General features: G+C 48.4%; 1 protein-coding gene across 1 annotated transcript; it reads right to left on the bottom strand.

Moving 5' to 3' along the window:
* Positions 1-901: 901 nt before the first annotated feature.
* Positions 902-3,002, bottom strand: LOC125506297 (protein NRT1/ PTR FAMILY 5.7). The gene is made up of 2 exons (XM_048671148.2): positions 2,766-3,002; positions 902-2,654 (listed from the first exon to the last, which is right to left on the bottom strand). Exons 1-2 carry the CDS (start codon positions 2,917-2,919, stop codon positions 1,051-1,053), a joined length of 1,758 nt encoding a protein of 585 aa, XP_048527105.1. The 5' UTR covers positions 2,920-3,002; the 3' UTR covers positions 902-1,050.
* Between the last annotated feature and the right edge of the window lie 20,475 nt (positions 3,003-23,477).

Raw genomic sequence — 23,477 nt, 5'->3', positions numbered from 1 at the left:
TACAACAAGTCGCATTGCCTTGTGTGCATCATAAAAAGCAAATGAATTGAACGGAATCAAAGCCAACATGCTAATAAGAAACTCCATATTAACCTCATCAAACCAATTGTCAAGCTCTTCAGTGATTTGATCAATGACACCAAGTTATACTTGTCTTCTGGAACGGCAAAACATTATTTGTATTTGATAATATATAGGTGTTCGTCCATGAGGTGGATAATTATCGTTTGGTGAAGGAACTTCAATGCCATGTCTGTGGCACAGTAATATCACCTTTGCAAAATATTTTTCGCATCCATGAGACCTCATATGATGCATTATATTCTTTGCTACACTAACAAGTGACATTGCATTAACATACCTTGGTTCTCTTTTCCAAGGAGTGAGACAACTCATTTGTGTATTCAAGAATAGCAAGCATCGAGGTGAAAATTGAAACATAGTAATGACTCAAAGGCTCTGGCCATTACACCTATTTTGATTACCCTTTTGTAAGGAATATTTTTCAATAGTTATGAGTACTTCGATAGCTCGAGGATTGTGCCACACATACTAACTAGAAACGAGCCGGACTCGTCGCACACACCCATGACATCTTTCATCATGTTATATAAAAAAGTTTTTTTTTGTTACAAAACTTCGATTATATGCATAGTAGGAGTATGTAGTAACTTTTCTTAAACAACCACGAGTCAAACGAGGGTGATAGTAGTATATAGCAAGGTGATTTCCTACTCATCAATTTATGAGTTCAAAAGCACTCAAGTAACTACGGCGGATGATCTACAAGGGGACATGGGAAGCGCTTTTGCTGATTTCAGCTGCCCGGATCTGTCCAAGAAGATTATTAAGTGGTGCTGCATGCTGCAAGCTTCGGATTAGTTTGGAAACTATTTCTTCCTCAAGTCCAAACCACACGATCGTCGATTACTAACAATCATACGGAGTACATGTTTATCAACTGAACTAAATTTTCACGCATCGGCTTAATTATCACGAACGATGTACGATCTATATGTATGATGCCCTTGGCATCGATCGTACTTCAAATTAAGCAGCGGTGGCGATGGCGCACTCGACGTCGCCTGCGGCGGCGTCCTTGTCGGCGCCGACCCTGCCGGCCTTCGCGGTCTGCTGCTTGTACGAGTACCGGGTGGCGACGAGCACGTAGAAGCCCAGGTTGGCGGCGCTGATGCCGGCCAGCAGCCAGTAGAAGAGGTCCAGCCTGCTCCGGCTCAGGTCCTTGCCGAACCACCCGTCCCGCCGCCCGCCGTGCGAGCTCACGCGGCTCGCCGCCGCGATCAGCTGGCTGCTCAGGAAGCTCCCGGCGCCGATCACGCTCAGGTACAGCCCGATGCCCAGGCTGCGCATCGTTTCCGGCATCTGGTCGTAGAAGTACTCCTGCAGGCCCACCAGCGCGAACCCGTCGCCCACGCCCATCAGCGCGAACTGCGGCACCAGCCAGAACACCGACATGGTGACCTTGGAGTCCAGGCGGCGGCGCTCGACGACGGCCGCCACGGCCATGGCCACCACGGCGAACGCCATGCCGACGCCGATGCGCCTGAGTACGCTGATCCCGCGCTCGGCGCCCGTCGCGCGGCGCAGGCACGGCTCGAGCACCTTGTCGAAGAGCGCCACGGTGGTGATCATGGCGATGGCGGCCAGGGCGAAGATGGACGCCGGCGGGAGCACGAAGTGTGGGCCAAGGTGGCGGTCCATGGCCATGCCCTGCTTGATGAAGAAGGTGGACACCTGCGCCGCCGCCATGCCGAACGGGAGCGTGGCCACCCAGATGGGCACCATCGACACCACCAACTTCGTCTCCTCCACCTGCGTCACCGTCGCCAGACGCCACGCCCCCCGCCAGACCTCGCCACCATGCTCAAAGATTGCCGCCTTGTCGAGACACCGGAGCTGGTCGGTGTGGCAGAGCAGCCTCTTCTTGCCGTCATCCTCCTCGTACAGCTCGCCGGCGTCGGCTGGCAGCTGAAGGCGCCGCTTTATGACCGCAGCCACGACAACCCGCAGCAACGGCGTGAGGGGGCTGCCCTGCGGCACCCTGTACCGGTACGTCCGCCATCCCGCGAGGTAGACAACGAGGGAGCAGCCCATGACGGCGGCGAGGAGCACGGTGGCGGCGCCCCATCCGATCCGCTCCTGGATATAGACGACGACGGTGACCCCGAGCAGGACCCCGGAGCAGAGCGCGCAGTTCCACCAGTTGAAGTAGGACATCTTCTGCAGCCGCTCGCCGGCGTGGCCGTCGTCGAACTGGTCAGCGCCGAAGCTCTCTAGCGCCGGCTTGTGGCCGCCGGTGCCGACGGACACGAGGTAGATCCCGACGAAGAAGAGCGTCTCGTGAACCCGCGGCACGGAGACACCGCTCGGCCTCAGTCCCGGCGCCAGCTGAGCCACCGCGAGCAGGACGAGGCCGAGGAGGTAGACGGCGGTGGAGAGGAGCACGGTGCGGAAGCGGCCGAGGTAGGCGTCGGCGAGGAAGCCGCCGAGGAGCGGCATGAGGGTGGTGACGCTCATCCAGTACTGGGAGTTCTCGGCGGCGACCTTCATGTCCTGATGCAGCACCTTGGTGAGGTAGATCATGAGGCTCGTGGCGATGCCGAAGTAGCTCAGCCGCTCGCTGAACTCGATCACTGCCAAAACCATACAACAAGAAACGTTTACACACTGCCATCGACCAAAGTACCAAACGGACAGAGACAGAAACAGAGAGATCTGGCAGGCAGTTTGAGGGAGGAGCTTACGGATGATGAACATGGCGGCCCTCCATGAGCCGGTGGCGGCACGGAGGGGCGGGCGGCCGCGGTGGTCGACGGAGGAGTCGTCCACCCATCTGTCCCACTCCCCATCATCAACGGCGACGCCATGGCCGCCGCTTAAACCCTGCTGCTTCCTCATCGCCGAATCAACCTCTCTCCAAAGTCCAAACTAAGCAAAAGGACTCACTCCACTGCGCTTTTGGACGTAGTAGATTGATCTGTGGTTCTTGGTGTGAGGCTGGGAGGAAAAGAGGTCGGGTTATATAGCCGCGCGGGTGGGGCATGGACGGGGCGGGGGGGGGGGGGGGGGGGGGGGGGGGGGCGGGGCAGGGGAAGTTGGGGGAAGAAAGGCCACGTCGCTGTTGAGATACTCCATGTGTGTGTTTGTGTGTGCACGCGCGCGAATCGAATCCACGAAAGGAGGCCTCGTTTTTTTGATTTTTATCAAAGTTCTTGAGGGAACGAATCGATGTGAGGGATTTGTTGGCGATTATTTTTTCGTTTATTTTCAGAAGTGTGTCACAACTCACACTCACATCACACCTTGGGGGGGGGGGGGGGGGGGGGGGGAAGCGAAACACAAATCATCAGTGTTTGGGTTACAAAAATTATAATCTAAGTCTCTCTAAAAAAGGATTCTTCAGAAATCGGTCCAAGACTGGGGGACACAAATCATCAGTTTTTGGGGCCTGCCAAATGTTAAAAAAAAAATCTAATCTAAGTCTCTCTAAAAAAAGTCTTCAGAAATTGGTCCGCCACTGCACCTAGAGGTCTACATTAATGCAGCATATCTAGTGTAGATACAACTTCTTTGATATGGTTTGTATACTATCTTAATCAGTTGTATCTTAATGTAGATATTACTTCTTTAATAGGCTATGCAGTATGATATGCATTAAATATGCATCCACATACAACTGTCTTTTATATGAAATCATGGTATTTGTTGATGCCAAATACAACAAAAGTTTTTAAGACTATAGTTTCTAAAAAAACACAATATATATTCTACAAAAACTTGAAATATACTTAGTTGTCAAATGCAACCTTAAGGAAACTCTAGTAGAGTCTTCATATAGGCAGTCATCATAATGCATATGGAGCGCGCTCCATATTATGCATTTGGAGGTCGAAACTACTATATAGACGATGCTTCATGGTACAATTTGTGCCCGATGCAAATCTGATGCTCCGCTGCACTTTTCGTCTAGGCATCAATGGTTTGATCAAGTGGGCCGTGCACAAATTGTCCAAGTTGCGTCGTGTGTATAGCATTGTTCTTTGGAGGTTGCCGTGGCGATGCACAAACTCTCATTTAGTGTGTGTTTATGAGAGAAAAATCATCACTTCCTTTGTTTAGTGCTAAGAATCATGTCTAGATTAAGATACTTACTCGTTTTCCTCATTAAATAAGGTGTAACATCAAAAATAATTCTTAGGTGTAGTAGTTAGGTAATCAAAGCAAACTGGTAGTGAGTTATTATGTATATGAAATAACAACAAAATCTTATATGAGTGGAGCACAGTTTTAGACACATTTCATATATAATCATGTGGGTGTTACTTTGAGCAATTTATATATGAAAACAGATAAGATTATGGAGTAAGCACAGTGCTTCATTCACTGAGTAAATGAGTAGAGTACAGTTTTTAGACAATTACTGAGATTAACAATCTCAAGTCGTGTGTTGCTTTAACTAGCTCAGATGACTGTAAAAAGACTATGTAGCTATGAAACGAGTGAATTCTATCTCTACCCTATAATTTGTTTTTCTACATTAAGATTTTCATCCAGCTTACCTTATCTATTATCTACTATATCTAAATAGGAGCACCCCACTACTTTATTTCTCTTGACATGCAAGCTATCCACCTCACTTGCCAAATCAGCAACACAACAACTCTGAACATGTGCAGACATGGGATGCCAACGGATCAACTGATCGAGCCCACTCTTGCCTTGGCGGTAAATTACATCCCACAGCATGTGCATGCTCCCATGTCATTAATTATTGTTTTAAAATCAGCGCACCTACAGTATACGTTTCCCATCCCAATCCTTCATTTCCTTTATTAAAGTTCCATGCATGCCACCCACGGGAGACGAAACTGATGGTAACCACACCATTACACCATTTCCCTTCAACTCCCTCATGTCACCCATTTTCCTCCTAATTGCAGCATATATATAACCCCTGTTTGGGCATTGCATTGTGGTGATCGGAACCTCATCTCCAGCTAGATCACCTGCGGACGCTCTGCTCTCGCGAACGAGCAGCTCATCGGCAAGTGCAGGCGATGGCAGAGGAGGTGGACGGTTCCAGCCGTGAACATCGACCAACGACAGAATCCTCCTCCCTCATATAAAAGATCTACCTTCTATCCGTTTTAGGGTACGGCAGCTGGACGACAATCTCCACATGATGACGCTCCTACGGTGCGGGCTGGCCGCTCGCCGCCGCCGCCGACTCTCCGTCACGACCGCCGGGCTGCCTCGCCTCTGACGTCTCATCTCATTCCGTATGACAGCCTCACATCCGACGGGCCTCCGGCTCCTCCACGAATCCCTCGGACAAGATTCTCACCCGTTGCAATCCCCATGCCGGTGGGCTTTTCAGGCACGACTGCCAGCCTCCTCGCCTCCGACGGCTCTCCTAGTCCGGCACAACAGCCAATCCGCATTGCTGCTGCCTTCGTCTCCACGCGAAGAAGCTAGCTGCGTTGCCGCTGGTCTGGCTATCTTTCTTTTTAGTCTGAAAGGAGTGACCTGAGTGTGGCAACGCAGTGAGGGCCTCAGCCATGGAATGGAGATTAACAGCCACTGCTCAGAGAAGTGCTTGATCCAGCTGTTGCGGCGAGCATTCTGTTGCAATGATAGCCTTTTTTTTGGCAAGCTATCCTTCTGCGGCTGGGGACGAAGCCATTATGCATGGTCGTTCGGTGCTCCTTCCTGTTGGTCATGCGAGATGTCCAACTTCAGACTACAATAACAAGAGGGTCATGTATTCTTTAGTTTTTTTCCTGTGAGTGCTAATTATAAAGAAAAGATCACATCAACAGTACAAAAGCACAAGTACATAGTAGGAAAGGGAGTTTGGTTTTAAGCGTCGACCCCTTTCCTCCAAACACTCGGTGATCGCATTTTACTTTTTCCGTCTGATATGACATCCATCTGTTCAAAATATATATATATATTTCAGAAAGAGTTTAGACTGGACTGGAGAGTGAGAATATACTTGATGTACAATGTAGTTTTTGCCATTTGAGGGCTTCAGGTCTGTCATTCCACTTTGCAAGCTGCTGATAGTATACTTCAGGAATAACATTTAGTAACGGCCAAAATCTACTGATTTGTGTTTATCAACAGTTGTAACACACTCACTTTATTGTTATGTGATGCAAGAAAGATGTAAATATCTTCCATCTAGCTGTTAACTCTTAATCATATCCCATGCATACAACCAAACACCGTGCAGTTGTATGAGCCGAGCCAATGCAGGACACCAAACGTCATGCCAAAATTGACCCCCTAATGCAGGAAGCCTAGATGGGAGCAAACAAATGATGTGCAGATGATGTTTTTTCCCATGTTTTTCTGGAAACAGACCCAAGTGAGGCACACATGCAATACAGGCAAAATCGATGCAAGTAACCAAACATTCTAGATTGTACATACTTTTGCATGCATTTAAATTTATGAGATGATGTTATGAAATTTAAACCTTTCGGCCTAACCAGTTGTATGGACATGAAAGTTCAACCATATTTCTGTTAGATGACATGGAAATTATTCACAATGTTTGCAACATCGTCACATGCAATTTTTTTGCTCACATTTCCCGCAGCAACGCGCGGGGCATCATCTAGTTTATAAAAAATGCATGGTACTATCCTTATAACTTTGTGAGAGCATTCCCATTGGTCCCTGTCATGAGGTTGGCGTGGCAAATTCTTCACAAACCTAAGCAATTCTTCCACCATATGAAATATAAATTACACACACACACACACACATTATTGATTACGGTTAGGGTATATACGGTGGTTGATAAGATAATTATATCTTTAAGGCTTTCAGTTAATTTAGAGATGACCATAATTATGTGGTGAGTATTGTGCTAAGAGATGATCTCTTAGTTAAGGGCCATGTATAGTGGTTGATAAGACGATCTTATCTTAATCCTGACATGGATTTTAGATATGGCAATAAAAATACATATACAGCTTGATATCTTTTAGTATTATCTTTAGTAACTAGATGTACGTAAACATTCAGAAAAGGCTAGATATATGTAAATATGTGGTGAGAAATATCACGAGAAGAGATCATCTCTCAATTAAGAAAATGCAAGTCTTGTATTTTGATTTCTCTCTCCTCACGCCAGTATTTATCCTACCTAACACTGGTAAGATAGCATCTTTTTTTTTGTCTGGCTAGGACCATTATACACGCTCTAATAAGGAAGGCAAGCCTTCTTTTCTGAATTTTCTGTCTTCTACCTCAGTGTTTATCCCACGTGGTGCTAATAAAATAGCATAACTGTACACACCCTTAGAAAATTTTAACTGCGCGGTTTCTAGAAGGCCTTGTATGTACGACTTATTACGCCTGATAAGAGCTGACCCTGGATCCGCCGTTGGGCTTCAACCAAATTTGGATCAAACGGCGATGATGGAGCGTCACGCACTTCATGCTTGCCACCAAAGTCGTGGCCGACTTGTGCATGTGACGGCAGTACGTAGTTGCAGGTGGAGCGGAAACGGATATATGCATTCACTGCACTCACCAGCAACGCAGTACGCCAGCCATCGTCGTATGCAGAGATGACTCTCCACGACCGGCACATGCGTCAAAACACTGCCTCTCGATCGCACGGGCCATCTCGAACACATTTTGCTCTAAAAAAAAATCTTCTTTTCTAAATTTACTTATGGGATATCCCTCTGACTTTGCGCGGGGCGGCGAATTGAACACGTGTTTCATGCATGCCTGCATGCATTCGTCCGGCAGGTCCACGTGCTCCCTCGCGATCGATATGATCCAAAGTATTTGAGTGCCATCAGCCACGGACAGAGACGGTGCGTCCTCTTGCAGATGCACGCTCCACTTGGCCTCAGACGGAGATGCAGATGATGCAACGCGATGGGATACAGAGCTACTCCCTCCCTTCTAAAATAAATAACTCAATTTTGTATTAATTTTAGTATAAAGTTGGTTCATTTATTTTGAAACGGAGGGAGTAGATATATAGATGATGCTGTTCAGATCAGATGGCTAGATATATAGGAGTAGATCAATAGATGTACATACATCCGGCGGTTCGCGGCGGGTGCATGCATGGCGCGTTCGCTCGCACCGTTCCATGCTTTGATGGTGCTCTAGCCGGAAGATCGATCGAAAGTACCAATGCAATGTGGCGCGCAATGCATTGCGATAATAACGTTCTGCTAAATTGGCAGCTATTACTCCATCGCGTTGATGATTAGTGTTGAAACGTGATATCTTTGTATTTATTTCTGACTGATTTTCCTATTATCTCTAGCCTTGTATAAATTGATCTCTAGATATATTGTAGGATTAGTTGACTTGTCACGCAAGACACCATCTGTATATATTGTAACCGACTTCGATGGAATACAATTGAGTTGCATCCTATAGTCTTCTACATGGTATCAGTTTTCTCCCGATCCCTTTCGCTTTCGCTCTAGGCCGCCGCCGCGTCCCACGCCGCCGTCGCCCCTCTCTCCCTGCCTCCGCCGCTGCCTGTTCCACACGCCGCCGCCCCTCTCTCCCTGCCGCTGCCTGTTCCACACACCGCCGCCGCTGCACCCAAACCCTAACCCTCCTACGCTGCTGCCGCCGCTGCCACTCCTCCTATACCAGCCGCCGCCGCCGCCACACCAAACCCTAAACCCTCTCACGCCGCCGCCGCCACCCCCTCCTCTGTAGTCGCCGCCGCCGTCTCTTTCTACCCCTCTCCAGCCGACGCCACCATCATGTCTCGCTCCAAACCCGACATCTCCGACGCCAGCTCCTTCGCCGGTACTGCCTTCACCTCCGATCGCCTCAACAAGCTCCACATCAAAGACCATGTTCCCGTCACCCTCGACCTCGACTCTCCTTCCTACAACACATGGCGCACCTACTTCGCGCTCCTCTTCCGCTCCTTCCGCCTCATCGAGCATGTTGATGGCAGCGTCGACATCCGCGACATGAAGGACGACGACGAGTGGCTTGCTGTGGACGCCTGCATCGTCAAGTGGCTTTTTCTCACCATCTCTCCAGGTCTCTTCAACATGGTGAACTCCCGTGATCCATCGGCGTACGCTATGTGGACACGGCTCTGCGACCTCTTCCTCGACAATGAACTCCAGCGCCGTGTCTTCCTCCAAGGTGATTTTTTCACCATGCAGCAAAACGATCTCTCGATCGACGAGTACTGCACGCGGATGAAGGTTCTCACGGACGAGATTCGCGATGTCGGCATGAACATCGACAACTCCGTCCTCCTCACCAACCTACTTCGCGGCCTCCACCCCGACCTCGGCCAATCCGCCGCCAACCTCTCCCTCATCACGCCGACATACGCCAAGGCGGTCACGTATCTTCGCATGGAGGAGAAGCGTCTCCGTCACGCGGCGCGACAAGCTCCTCTCGCCGCCCTCCACGCCGGCATTGTCAAGGGGACCGCCCCCCCCCCCCCCCCCCCGCAGCCTCCCCACGCGCCGGCTCCACAGCCGCCCGCCGCCCCTGACCAGGGCCGCCAGAAGAGGCGGGGAGGTCGCGACGGCCGTGGCCGCAATGACAGCTCTCAGCCCCGCCAGGCGGCTCCATCCGCTCCTGCTCAGGCCGCGGCACCCCCGCCCTGGCTCACGGGGCACAACCCCTGGACGGGGGTGGTGCACACCTACTTGATGCCACTTCCGCGGGCGCCTGCTCCGGGCCTACTTGGCCCTTGCCCGGGTCTTCATCAGGCTCTCTTGGCCGCGCCGGGTGGCTCCGGACCCGGCGGCTCTTCGGCGTACAACGGGACCATGGCTCACGGCGCTGCCATGTCCTACGGCGCTCCATCGAGCGGCTACACCTACGACCCGACGCTCCTAGCCGCCCTCCACGCCGCCCCTTCCCCAAGCAACTACTTCGGCGGCGGGGACTAGTACATGGACACAGGCGCCGCTGCTCATATGGCGTCGAACCCCGGTATCCTCTCTCGTGTCTCTCCGTACCCTCTTTCTTCCCGCATCGTTGTCGGTGATGGATCTCCGCTTCCCATCACCCACCACGGCGCGTCCTCCCTCCGTCTCTCATCCTCTTCCTTACCTCTCAATAACGTACTTGTGTCTCCATCCTTAATAAAAAAATTTATGCTCTGTCCGTACTCTTACTCGTGAACATCCTGTTACCGTTGAGTTTGACAAACATGGTTTTTCTGTCAAGGATGCTCACTCCCGGAAGGTTCTGCACCGATGTGATTCCCCCGGCGATCTCTACCCATGTGGCCAAACGACAAGCAGTGGTCCTGTCGCTCTCCACGCCGACGTCGCTCTCTGGCATGCTCGTCTTGGTCATCCCGGCGCCGACTCTCTTCATAAAGTTTTGCAGACTTTTCCTTTTTCATGTAATAAATCGGAGGCACACACTTGTCATGCCTGTCGCATAGGAAAACACGTTCGTTTGCCGTTTTCAACTTCCTCATCAATTGCCACTTTTCCTTTTGATGTTATTCATTGTGATGTTTGGACATCTCTCGTGCCTAGCAATTCGGGTTTATCATATTACCTTGTGATTTTGGATGATTTTTTTATTTCACTTGGACCTTTCCGTTGCGCCGCAAATCCGACGTCGCTTCCTCCCTTCATGCTTTTTACGTCTATGTTGCCACCCACTTCCACCGCACCATTGCCCATCTTCAAACCGACAACGGAAAGGAATTTGATAACCTCGCTATTCGCACCCTTTTATCCACTCATGGCACCATTTTTCGCCTCACATGTCCATACACATCTCAGCAAAACGGCCGTGCCGAACGTGTTCTCCACACTCTTAATGAGAGTGTTCGTGCATTGCTCTTCCATGCACATATGCCTGCTCGGTTCTGGCCCGATGCCCTCGCCACAGCTACTCTTCTTCTTAACATCCGGCCTTGCAAACCCCGATGGAACTACACCCCTCATCACCTCTTATTTGGATCACCTCCGTCATATGATGATCTTCATGTTTTCGGTTGCCTTTGTTATCCTAATATCACCGCCACGACACCACATAAGCTGGCGCCTCGCTCCATCGCTTGTGTCTTTCTTGGCTACCAACCAAACACAAAAGGCTTCTGTTGCTACGACCCGGAGTCCCATCGTGTGATCATGTCTAGGCACGTTTATTTCGATGAGGTTGTTTTTCCATTTCAGCAGGCAGCGCCGCGTCCCTCGCCACCTCTGGACGCCTCTCCTCGACGGACTCGTGGAGCCCTTGCACTCCCACCACCTCGCCGGTCGGGCGTGGTTGCGGCCTCGTCGCCCGCCGTCTCGCCACCCTCGGTGTTTCCTCCGCTGACTCAGGAGGAGTCGGCCTCCCCAGCCATGCCGGGCCCCCGCCTCTTGGCTCTGGAGGAGCCGGCTTCCCAGGCCTCACCGGGTCGCCGCCTCTCGGCTCTGGTGGAGTCGAGCGTGACCCCAGCTGGGGTCTCGGGCGCCTCGCTGGCCCAGGAGGAGCCGGGCACTTCGGGCCCGTCTACGCCCTCATCACTGTCTACGACCGAGCCAGCGCCTACTGGCTCCCTGTCCGTTCTGGAGGAGGCGACCCTCTCGGCCCCGTCGGCCGGGTCCTCTCATGTCTCGCCGACGCCCTCAACACCAACACCCGTGGGCTCGCCGGCATCTTCCTCGTCATTCGAGCCGGCTGTTGTGGCCCCTCGACGCCGCGGTCCCCGCCGCCTCATCATCATATGGTGACGCGCGCCAAGGCCGGTGTGCACCAGCCGAACCCGCGCTACCACAACCTCAGCGTTACGACCCTCTCTCCGGTTCCGCGATCGGTGCGTTCTGCGTTGAGTGATCCGCATTGGACCGCCGCTATGCGTGCTGAGTACGATGCTCTTGTCTCCAACCGGACTTGGACTCTTGTTCCTCGTCCCCCTGGAGCGAACATCATCTCGGGCAAGTGGGTTTTTTGTCACAAACTCCTCCCGGACGGTTCTCTGGACAGGTACAAGGCTCGCTGGGTTGTCCGTGGATTTGCACAACATGCCGGTGTTGACTTCTCTGAGACCTTCTCTCCGGTCGTTAAACCCGCCATGATTCGTGTGGTTCTTCAGCTGGCTGCATCTCGTCACTGGCCCGTACATCAGCTTGACATCAACAATGCTTTTTTGTACGGTCATCTTCAGGAGCGAGTCCTCTGTCAACAGCCAACTGGGTTCGTTGACCCTTAGCGACCCAATGATGTCTGCCTGTTGTCACGGTCATTATATGGCCTCAAACAGGGCCCACGTGCCTGGTACCAGCGCATCGCCGGGTTCCTTGGTCTTCTCGGGTTTCGCAGCACCACCTCTGACACGTCGTTGTTCGTGCTGCATCGGGCTGATCATGTGGCTATGCTTCTGCTCTATGTTGATGATATTGTCATTACTGCCTCCCGAGGGGATCTTCTTTGCGACATCATTGATCGTCTCGGTTCTGAGTTTCGGCTGAAGGATCTTGGCGCGTTGCACTTCTTCCTCAGCATTAATGTGCGACATGATGCCACTGGGTTCTTTCCGCATCAGGGACATTACACTCTTGATCTTCTGGACCGTGCCGGCATGACTGCCTGCAAGCCAGCCGCCACACCTGCTGAGGCCAAGCTAAAGCTTTCCGCCACCGCCGGCCAGCCTGCCACCGACGCCGCTCTTTACCGCAGCATTGTGGGCGCCCTTCAGTACCTCACGCTCACCAGACCAGACATTCAGTTCGCGGTGCAGCAAGTTTGCTTGCATATGCACTCGCCTCGTGATGTTCACTGGTCTTTGGTCAAGCGCATTCTTCGGTACATTCGTGGCACCCCGACCTACGGTCTTCGTCTCCATGCATCCGCCTCGACTGAGCTTCTTGTTTATACTGACGCGGATTGGGCTGGTTGTCCAGACACTCGACATTCCACGTCTGGCTATTGTGTCTTCTTCGGAGACTCTCTGGTCTCATGGTCCTCTAAACGGCAGCCTACTGTCTCCCGTTCGAGTGCTGAGACCGAGTACCGAGCTGTCGCCAACGTAGTTGCGGAGACTTGTTGGCTTCGTCATCTTCTCGGTGAGCTTCGGATTTCTCTTCCGAAGGCTACTGTGGTCTTCTGTGACAACGTGTCGGCCACCTATCTCGCGGCTAATCCGGTGCAGCACAAGCGCACCAAACACATTGAGCTCGACGTTCATTTTGTACGCAAGAAGGTTCAGTTGCCTATAGTCTTCTACAATTAGGCGGGATATGTATATATAGTACGAGTATTGTTGAAACATTGTGTGAATTGTACTCTAGCCAGTGACCTTGCTCCTTGAAGTAATTAGCCAAGATGCGCCAAGTATATAGTTTGTACGTACTTTCAACACAACATGATTAAACAACCATTTGTTGCACCATAGTTGGCGAGCTAGCCATCCTAGCTAGGCCCGACCTCGGATCTGCCATGTTAACTCCGGGGTTGGGAATAGTTTCTCCCACATGTTCATTTCCTTTGAAACTAAAAGAAGACCGGTGACGGTCTTGTAGTTGTGGTTTCTCTTTTTGGCTTACAAAACTTCGTTCGGGCCGCGCATCTAATTAACCGAAATAGAAATAAGACGTGGCTGATCCAAGCATGCGACAACTAGACTAAGATTTTTGTGGTTTCTATGTACCTTCGTATTCGGGCATTCTTGTAGTTTCTATGTATATATGTTGGTATTGCGCAGGCCTTTCCACAAGAGCAAATCATGAAAAAATGGATTCGTGGATATATCATTCGGTTGCAGAATCTTGTATTGTATTCTTCATAGGTTCCTCTTAGATCTTTCGATTTTGGATTTGGGAAGAAAGGGATATTCATGGCTGGTGGTGGTTTCATTCATCATACCGATCAAGGGCCTCAGTTTAACATTGGGCGGGAGCCTTCTATCTACAAATCTTCATACCGGTCTATTCTTTCTTAGCTAAGCGGGTGGAAGATCAATCTTGGAAAATGGATCTGAATTAGACTGAAATGTACTCAAACAAACTAAACTACTGGACACCCTAAATTTGACGTGCTTGATTCCATTTTCCTAAAACTTGTCGTTTTACGTTTATATGGGGTCATCCCTAAGAATTTTCTCTACCGTACCTCTAACCTTTTCTGTTTGTTCAAAAAACCTGTAAACTTATCTAAATATAATTTCATCAACTTTACCAGCAGTCAAGTCACATGGAAACCGTGTGACGCCCCTAAAGACGACATCTTTCGAGCACCGAGGAGAGCATGATGTCCATGTCAAATCATATTACATAAGCTGGTCAAATCCTAAGTGCACTACATATAATACAAAGGGTCAACCGCGTGGTAGTGCTTAAATTTAAAAACAAGCACCTCAGGAGCAGCCCCAAGTTAGTCTTCTTTTTCTTTTGCTGGAAAGGCATTAGTCTTATTCTGGGAATAGATCTCCTAAGGTAGCCCATATCCAGGGGAAATAATTGTTGGTTTTACTGTTTCGCGATAGGTGCCACCACGGCATCGGCACCTGAGCATACTAGTTTGTGGATGTCATTGATCTGACCAAGAGATGTAATCGATTCTGTAATGTAATGGGGTGATCATTAGTGTAAAGCAATGGTGGCAGGCGATCTTGCTCCCATTATTGCACTCCAGAGACAGTGAATCACTGCGCCACAAATTGTGGCCTGAATTTTCACATTTCGGTTTTGCTCAATCGAAGTTTCTGGAGAATTTTTCTCCTATCCAAGTCGGCGGCCTAAGCCATCCGATGTCTAGTATGTGTTGAGACTTGAGACTCACACAAGGTTTTTTTTAAATCAATAGTAAATCATGCGGCTACCATCATCGACTTAGCCATGAAAAACCCTAAGAAATCAACTTAATAGGGGTAGATGCACCCTTTATATTTCTTATTAAACAAGCAGGTCATCTAATTAAACCGACTTTCTAAAAAAAAGAACTAACCTAGAGTGAGCAGGTGACTGTTTCTTGATGTTTTCTTCTAATACTCAGTATACTTAAAGGACTATTTATAATTGTGGACGGATTTGCATTTCTAATTAGGCCGAGAGTGAACAGCATACTTAAAGGATTATTTAATGTATGCTTTGCATGGCAAATAAAAGGCGCCAGCAAGTCTCGTTTAGTTAGTTTTAGCTAGCTTGATAGTTTATTTTCTCCGAAAAAACAATTATTAAACTGTTAGACCATAAGTGGGTCTAAACGGACCCAGTTTACAGGAAATGTACTTTCTTGATGTTTCAAATGGAGTCGATTAAAGTGCATAACAGATAGGGTCTACTGATTAATCAAGAATTTAGCATTGATCAACGATGACAGTGGAGATATAATGAAGTTAACTAACCAACCATGCATGCATTGCATGTGATCTGTGTACACTTCCGACAACATCAAGTTGGACACAATCGGTGATCCCTAGATGGACCATGGATGGATGGATGGATGGAGGCCACAACTTTAGATTTTGCTTTATGCAGTGGTGCTTCCAACGACCCAAATTTGGCACATGAAAGAAATGGGACGAAATCAAAATCGACATGCGTAATGTAGCTTGTACTCAGCTAGCACCAGCACTTACAGTTAGTGGGTGATAATGGCACAATGCAGGCCTTCACGGACCTAAAAGAAATGGGATGAAAATCGACATGCCCAATGTAGCTTGTACTGAGCTAGCACCAGCACTTTAGATTAGCGGGTGATAAGTCATAATAATGCAGACCTTCGTGTTTCGGGCCAAATGCAAATTATATCCCCCCCCCCCCCCCCCCCCCAATACACACACAAAACAAATAACATATGAACTAAAATTCATCGGGAGCTATTGAACTTGGTAAAAGAGTATCTCCTCATCACCTTGTATTGGTTTGATCGTGTTGTTTTATATTATATAAAAGTGAGGTGAAAACAGGTTTGAAGAGAACTTGGTGGGACGGTGTGAGTCTGTCCACGATCACCATATCTACTCACAAAAAGCCAGTAAATTGAACCGCTATTGCACCTAACGGTGCTCTCTGACTTGCTGCATATACCGATGGGTTGGTTGACACACAGGTGTACACATAATCCACCCACCAAGGTTCAAATTATGTACAAAGCTAGTGAATGCACCAAAAAAAAGCTGTTTACATAACAAAATGCCAAAAAAGAGAGAGGAAAGATTGACCCGAGGCATCATGGGAGCAGGACATACATATCAGTAGGTGGGGTGTTGCAATCCAACCAAGGAAATTGCATGCGTCGATGCACTCACTTACATCGATCATGACATGAGCGCACATCGCCGTTCCAACATGCACCGGAACTAGTGTCACTGTGGCTTGGATACGCGTCCGACCATTGATCATCAGATAGTGCAGTGACAATGACTGTGAGGGCTCGTCACCAACTAAATCTCTGCCTGGATAAGGGGGTGAAGGAAGGTCCACGTGTCGACCGCTTGTTAGCTCTCGGCGTGGCTTAGGTCGATGATCATACGGTCAGGGGTCACCGGTCAGGTGATCCGACGGCTCGCCATGATCCACCCACGATGCCTGGACGAGGATCGCACTATGCACTTGAATCTGTTTATTAGTTACTCCCTCCGTTCCAAATTACTTGTCGCAGGTATGGATGTATTTAGATATATTTTAGTTCTATATACATCTATTTCTGCGATGAGTAATTTGGAACGGAGGGAGTACTTATTATTAGTATTAGTACATGCTTATCTATCTGCAAAGTAATCTGTGAGGTCATGTTCAATGCTACAGCTTCAGGTAGGCCTAGATCCCTCAAGTCAAATCAATGGCACTGCTGCTGGATTTGGATTGGCAACCTATCTCTTGGCATAATCAAACGTGCTCCAAGATCATATACCATGTATGATGGGATAGACGATGCGGCGCCACTCGGAATGCAGGGCGGGAACAGCTGGTGCCCATATCGATTTCCACTAGCCCGATCGGTCAGGATCATGCATGCATGCATGACAAAATCATGCTTCGTTTTCTTCACTGGACGAAAAAAAAATTAATACCATGTGCTATTGCACCAGAAAAGAAAGAAAAAACTCGATGTCTAGATAAGCCACAAACAGAGAACGTTGTCCAGCGCTGCTGCCACCTTTGTCATACTAATTAAGTTGATGAGTTTTGTGCAGCATGGTATGCTTTTTGTTGTAGAAGAAAACACATTCGTTACTTAATTTGTAGTGCAGCTTTGGGTGGTAGGTAGGCCAACATGGGTTTAGATCTTCTGATGCTGAAGGCAGAAGAGTAATCTTATAATTTACTCAAACTCTCAGTGTTTTCCCTTTCTTTCTCTAGATAAAAAAACGTACTATGCGCTTTTGCACCCAAAAAAAGATTAGAGAGTAGTGGTTTGTACTCAGTGAAGTCTTTTTACAAAACTATCAACTTTGGGGGGTGACTTCCATTTGGAAGGATTATATCCGGAAACTTAAAGTTCCTCCGAATAAAGGCAAAACGTCAGTATGTTGAAGAGTTTTGTAGCGAGCATGAAAGTATATAACATTTGTTTTTTGACTGTGTTGTTGCCCAACAAGTAGGGGGGGGGGGGGGGGGGGGGGTGATCTCTGGATGCATTGAGATACCTGTCTCTGAATCTTTCAATTCCTTACTCTCCTTCTTCAGAACACAATGTGATGCTATTAACCTAGTTACTTCTGCTACCTTAGAGCAATTCCAATGGGCCGACCCATTTCGTCCGCCCGTGTCCATTTGGGTCGGTGTGGACAAAAACGATAGCCCAACGGGCTGACCCATTCCGAAATTCCGTTCGCTTCGCGTCCGCGCCGACCCATTTGCACCCCAAATTTGAACCTGAAATGCGTCGGCGCGGGCGCGGCTCCCTCCGGTGTCCGCCACGAGCCCACATGCCGGCCGGCCAACTACCGCACGCGGTCATATTAATTGCGGCCACCGACACCCTGCCCATGCGTCAACCAGTGGAAGCGTCGGGGGGGCCGTCCTTTTTTAATCCACGCGTGTGAGGGGGCGGCGTCATCCACTTCCACTGTCGTCCACATCTATCCGCCCCACGTGCTTCCTCGCCGGCGACAACCAAACCCTAGGTATGGGTTTCTTCAGCGGCTCAGGCAAGGGGAAGGGGAAGTTCACCCCCGACGCTTCCTCCTTCCGCTCTCTTCCTCCTCCGCCGCCGCCGCCTGCCCGTCCCGCCAGGCAGCGCATGCACATTCCGGTGCATCAAGCGCAGTGGCACTCACAGTACAGGCAGCCGCTGCCGTACCCAGACGTCACCCTGCCGCATGACTGGCATCTGGATCCACAACGGATCTCGGTCGCGGTGGGCGCACGTCGAGTAGGTGCACAGGTGGCGGGCGCACTTGAAGCCGGAGCAGCACACGCATTCGGCGTACGCGCCGGACTCTCCCGATTTGATATGTGGTTTGCCCCCGAACACGAGGAGCAACGCCGCCTCGGCGTCCAGGAGCACCACACCCACCCTCCGCCGCCCCATGCGGTCCAGCTAAAGGAGGAGGAGGCTGCGTACCAGGCCGCGCTGGCGGCGGCCATGCGGACCTCCATTGAGGATGAGCGGCGCAAGGCGGCAACGGAGGAGGAGGCGGCCTACGAGGCTAGGCTTGCGGAGGCCCTTGCCCTCTCCGCGGTTGGCGACTGCGTGCTTCCGCCGGCGCCGCCGAGGAGGCTCCCGGAGCCGAAGGCCCAGCCGGAGCCCGTGGAGCGGTACGTCTGGACCGACCAGGTGCACGAGTGGGTCAACCCCCCCCCCCCCTCCCCCCCCCCCCCCGTGTGGCTCGGCGCGATGCCGGCACAGGAGAAAATGTACCTCCAGCAATGGAAGGCCAAAGCGTTGTGGATGGAGCAGGGAGAGGGTGAGCGGCCGATGCAGCTCGAGCGCAACGAGGAGGAGCGACGTGCTCGCGAGCAAGCAGTCCAGCCGGCGATGCAGGTGGCGCAGCAGGGCGACGTGGCCCGGGCTTGGGAGGCGGCATTCCCTTGGGCTGGCCCGGCATCGGAGCTGGTCTACCTCACTAGGTCGGATAACAAGGACGCCTAGGACTATTTTTAATGTTTTAAGTGGACTTTGGTCGGCATTTGATCGGTTTTAATGTATAATTATGTTAAGTTTAGTTTCTTTTATTTTAAAAGGCTCCTTATCAAAAATATGGGTCGAGCCGGCATTGGACGCACACGTTAACCCAAATGGAAAAGCGGACACAGACGTCCGCGCGACCGATCCGAACGGGCAAAAAACAGACAAAGCGCACGTCTGTTTAGGTCGGTGCGTTGGAGTTGCTCTTATGGAGATTATGGTTGTTCCGAAATGAATTTGTTTTCCAGGGATGAAGATGGCGAAATATCAGATGTGTACTGGATATGGTGGCTGCTCACATTCGCCAATGGAAAGTGCTTTGCGTGGACCGGGGGGGGGGGGGGGGGGGTTGTTTAGTAGAGCTGATGTTTTGCTATGCTGCATGTTTTATCTAGCTTCTGCTGTTCCTCCCTTTGGCTCATGTCTGAGTTACAAAATTTCAGGGGAGATGTTGAATTCTCTCAGAAAAACTCCCCATGTAATAATCTCCTGCAGCTACTGTTCTGGCTGAAGCCGAGAGTTGTTAACAGTCTAGTGTGATGTTTTGCCTTGGTTTTTTAATAAAAGTCGGGGCAGCGGGGCAACCCCTCTCATTTCAAAAAAAAAAGAAGAAGAAAACCCGATGACTGGATGAGCCAGAAGCAGAGAGCATGCCCACCAGTGCTGCTGCCACCTTTGACATACAGTACTAATTAAGTTGATGAGTTTTGTGCAGTATTTAACTTTTTCTGTTGTTGTCCAACAAAACCCATTTACTTACTTAATTGTAAGTGCAGCTTTGGGTGGTAGGTAGGCCAACAAATGTCTGCACTAGATATAGCTGGATCTTCAGATGTTGGGGGCAGAAGATTAGTGCTAATTGCATATGGATGTGTAAATAACTATGTTGAGGGAATCAGTTCCTTGTGTTTTATGTTGCGTGGCATGAGGTGTGGCTGTGGGTAGCAGGGAATTTCCAGCCACAACTCCATGATGGGGCACAGAATGATTAGCTCCTATTTCAGTCGCTAATAATATCCCGGTCAACCGCATGGCCCATAGATCAATCTTTTTTTTAACCTGCATCTAGAGAGGAATTTTAACACTTGCCAGTACTAAATTAACCTAACTGGTCACTAGATTGCACACTAAATTAGCCACAAGTTTTTTATGTCGCCAGGTTCAGCTCTGATTAGGACAGGCATATAGATTGTGGGATGAACCTTCTTTTCCATGATAGGCAAGGTGGTGCTGCCTAGATAGACAGATTAATGGGAATATTTAACAGTCAATTAACAGGTTGTGTACCATATTATCTATCCATGATAGGGGAGGAGAAGCGCATATTGCTTTGGGTATCTTACACTGAATCTGTTCCCCAAAGTGCGCGTGCCATCATCAGGGCAGGGGTAATCTTCAGCTTTGGTTTATTTACTCCAGTTGTACTTATCTTGTTAATTACTAGTACTAGTTTATAGGGGCGCAGAGGAGAATAAGCCCTTCTTTATTTTCTTGTACTTGCATAAACCCCTTTTGACCATGGAATTGAACCATGGCAGGCATCCACTCTGTACTTGCTGAGCAACAGAATGCAGGACACTGGGCATCAAGATAAAGGAGATACGACATAAATCATACAAAATTTGAATTGAACCCTACCATCACGCGAGTTTGGAAATATTAATCGACAACATACGGCCCCCAGCATGCACTTGTCGGCACAACTATGATGTTATTTTCTCATTTTATACATCTTTATTTAATGCAATATTTTGCAAGAGTACGGTTTGTACAGCTTTCTCATGCTACAATGACCGGTGGTAGGTGACCACTTGGCATGAGCGGAAAGCTATATAAAAAACAATGAACAAAAAAAAATGACCGGCGGTAGGTGTTAGTACATGTTTCTTTTATCAAGCTTCATGCAGGCTTAACACAATTAAACATGTAGGCAGGTCCAACAAATAATTATGGCAATTGGGTGCTCTTATATGACCAATTAAAGGCCCCATACCAAGTTGTTTATGTTTTCAACAAATTTTGCATTTTCTGGAGATTTCTCGATAAAAAAGGCCAATAAATGGCCAGACGTATCACAACTTGCATACTGTCGGAAGTCATTCAAATATGACATAGATGCCAGTTCATGGGAATGCCCACCTGCTTGCAAAAAACTTGCAAAAAAGTTCATGGATTTGAAAACAAAGTTTGTAAATTTAAGAAAATATCCAAAATTTGAAAAGTTAACGGATTCCAGAAAAGGTTCATGAATTTTAATAAAGAAAATAAAATGAAGTAAAGATAAAAAATAGAAGGAAAACAGTACAAACAATAACTGAAAAAATAAAACATTTTTTAAAAAATGGATCATGTTTTGAAAGATGTTTGGAAATTGTTCATGTTTTGAAATTTTGTTCAAATTTCAAAAAAATGTTAGGTCAAATTCCGTTCATAAATTAAATAAATATTCGGCATTTGAAAATTGTTCACATTTTTTCAATTAGAGTTTCGAACTTTTTTCCCAGAAAATATTCTTATATGTGAACACTATTGTGTCTTCTTATATATAACGCACTATAAAATGATAGAAATGGCTGTGGGGTGAACTGGCTAGCAGCGTATTGAGTGTGAGATCTTGAGTTCAATTCTTCACGAGGACTCCTTTTTCTTAATATTTTTACGTTGCTTATATTGGACGTGCCTTAATCAGCCGGCCCCTGCAATTTGTATACGAGGTATCACGACGTATTTTTAAAAAGGACTATCTCACCCTCCATTATGAAGAGGTATGAGATAATTTGAGTCATCGATGTGTTTAAGGGAGTCTACCGAAGCAGAAGTGATTTTATAGTCAGTAATGCTACATCTACATAAAGATTCCTATACGTAATTAACGTAACTGATTAGGTGACATGTTTTGGTTTGAGAAAATAAGGGGAGGGCCCCACCCCCAATTGAAATCAGGGGACCCAAGAGATTAGATAAGGCAAGTTACGTAACATTACGTAGGTCGTATGTAGATCTAGCATTTTTGTTTTATAGTGATATCATCAGTCCGGCTGATGGATGACGTCTGAAAGACATGGCATCTGAACAATCTCCTGCGATCTCGTCGCGAAAAAAGCGATGGAATGCCGCGGAGTGGATCGGCTGAGCTATGAAAAGATGGTATAAGGGCAGAGATGAGTGGGCTGAAAGTTCAAAGGAGATTTAAGGTTGAATAGAAGCGCGAGCTTTCCGTGGCCACTGGACATGTACTGTACTGACAATGCAACGTGGAAACAGATTACAATATATGCTAAAGCAGAAGAGCACAGGACCGATTCCATCAGCATGTAACGAAATACAATCTAGATGCATTACACGAACACTATACACTGCACAAACCCATGCCATCAGAATGCAAAATAGTGTAGCTCAAGCAACAATACAATGCGCGAACAGGATGACCAAAAAGGCTGAAAGCCACCAGAGGACCAGGGGAACTGCTCCTCGGTTTGCAAGATGTTCGTATAGCGTCACAATTCGCATAACAAGTACCACAAGATATAGCGGTAATCCGGGGCATCTATATCTTGGAACTAAAATCCACATACATTATACCAAAATCCTTCTTATTGATTTTGTTCTTCTTTCTCGTTATTGTGTTTCGGCATCCTTGTGACATAGTCACCTGTGTCTGGCCAGACGATGATGGATGTTGTCACACCGAGAAGGCCCTAAAAATATCTCTCCATCGCCAGAGATGCAAATCCCACTATTGAGCTATCTGGCTACTTGTCAAACTTTCCGATGAAACTGTAAGTTGTTGTTATGATCACCGTATTACAGGTAATGTTTGAGCAACCTCAAAGCCCACCATATGGTAAGAAGTGACCATGATACTCTCATGGTCTAAGGAGCAAAATCACACGTTGGTGCTTCATGTTATTACAATTGATTACATACGATATTAAGTCAATACATAATACACAAGATTGGGTCGATTCAATATATTGTTTTTCTAACGTCGTAATCTTAATGTTGTTTTAGGACTATTGTTACACTTAACGACATCCCAAGATCCGGAAAACGTGATCACCAACAACAATTGAGCTAGTCCTAGAGGCAAGGCTAGGAACCTTCTATTTAACCGTTTATCATTCTACATGCGCAAATGAGTTTTTCACCGAATCGCATATTCAAAAACTATAGCAGTTATAGCATAGAATATAAACTCCTTAATTATGAATATGAAAATGTAATAATACAAATATTATTGCCTCAAGGCATATTTTCACCACCATTGTTGGCGGCGAAGAGGAAATACCTTCACGCGCAGCAACAGATGCAGGGACGTGGGTGGCGGGGCTCGCCGACCACAACACCCACGAACGCATTTGGATAAGCTCTTGCAAATAGATGGTGTAGGCTGCGCGAGAGCACGG

Source organism: Triticum urartu, chromosome 5A (assembly GCF_056163025.1).
Source record: "Triticum urartu cultivar PI428250 chromosome 5A, HENAU_Tu73, whole genome shotgun sequence".
Classification (NCBI taxonomy): Eukaryota; Viridiplantae; Streptophyta; class Magnoliopsida; order Poales; family Poaceae; genus Triticum; species Triticum urartu.
This window is presented reverse-complemented; position numbering and strand designations above follow the sequence as displayed.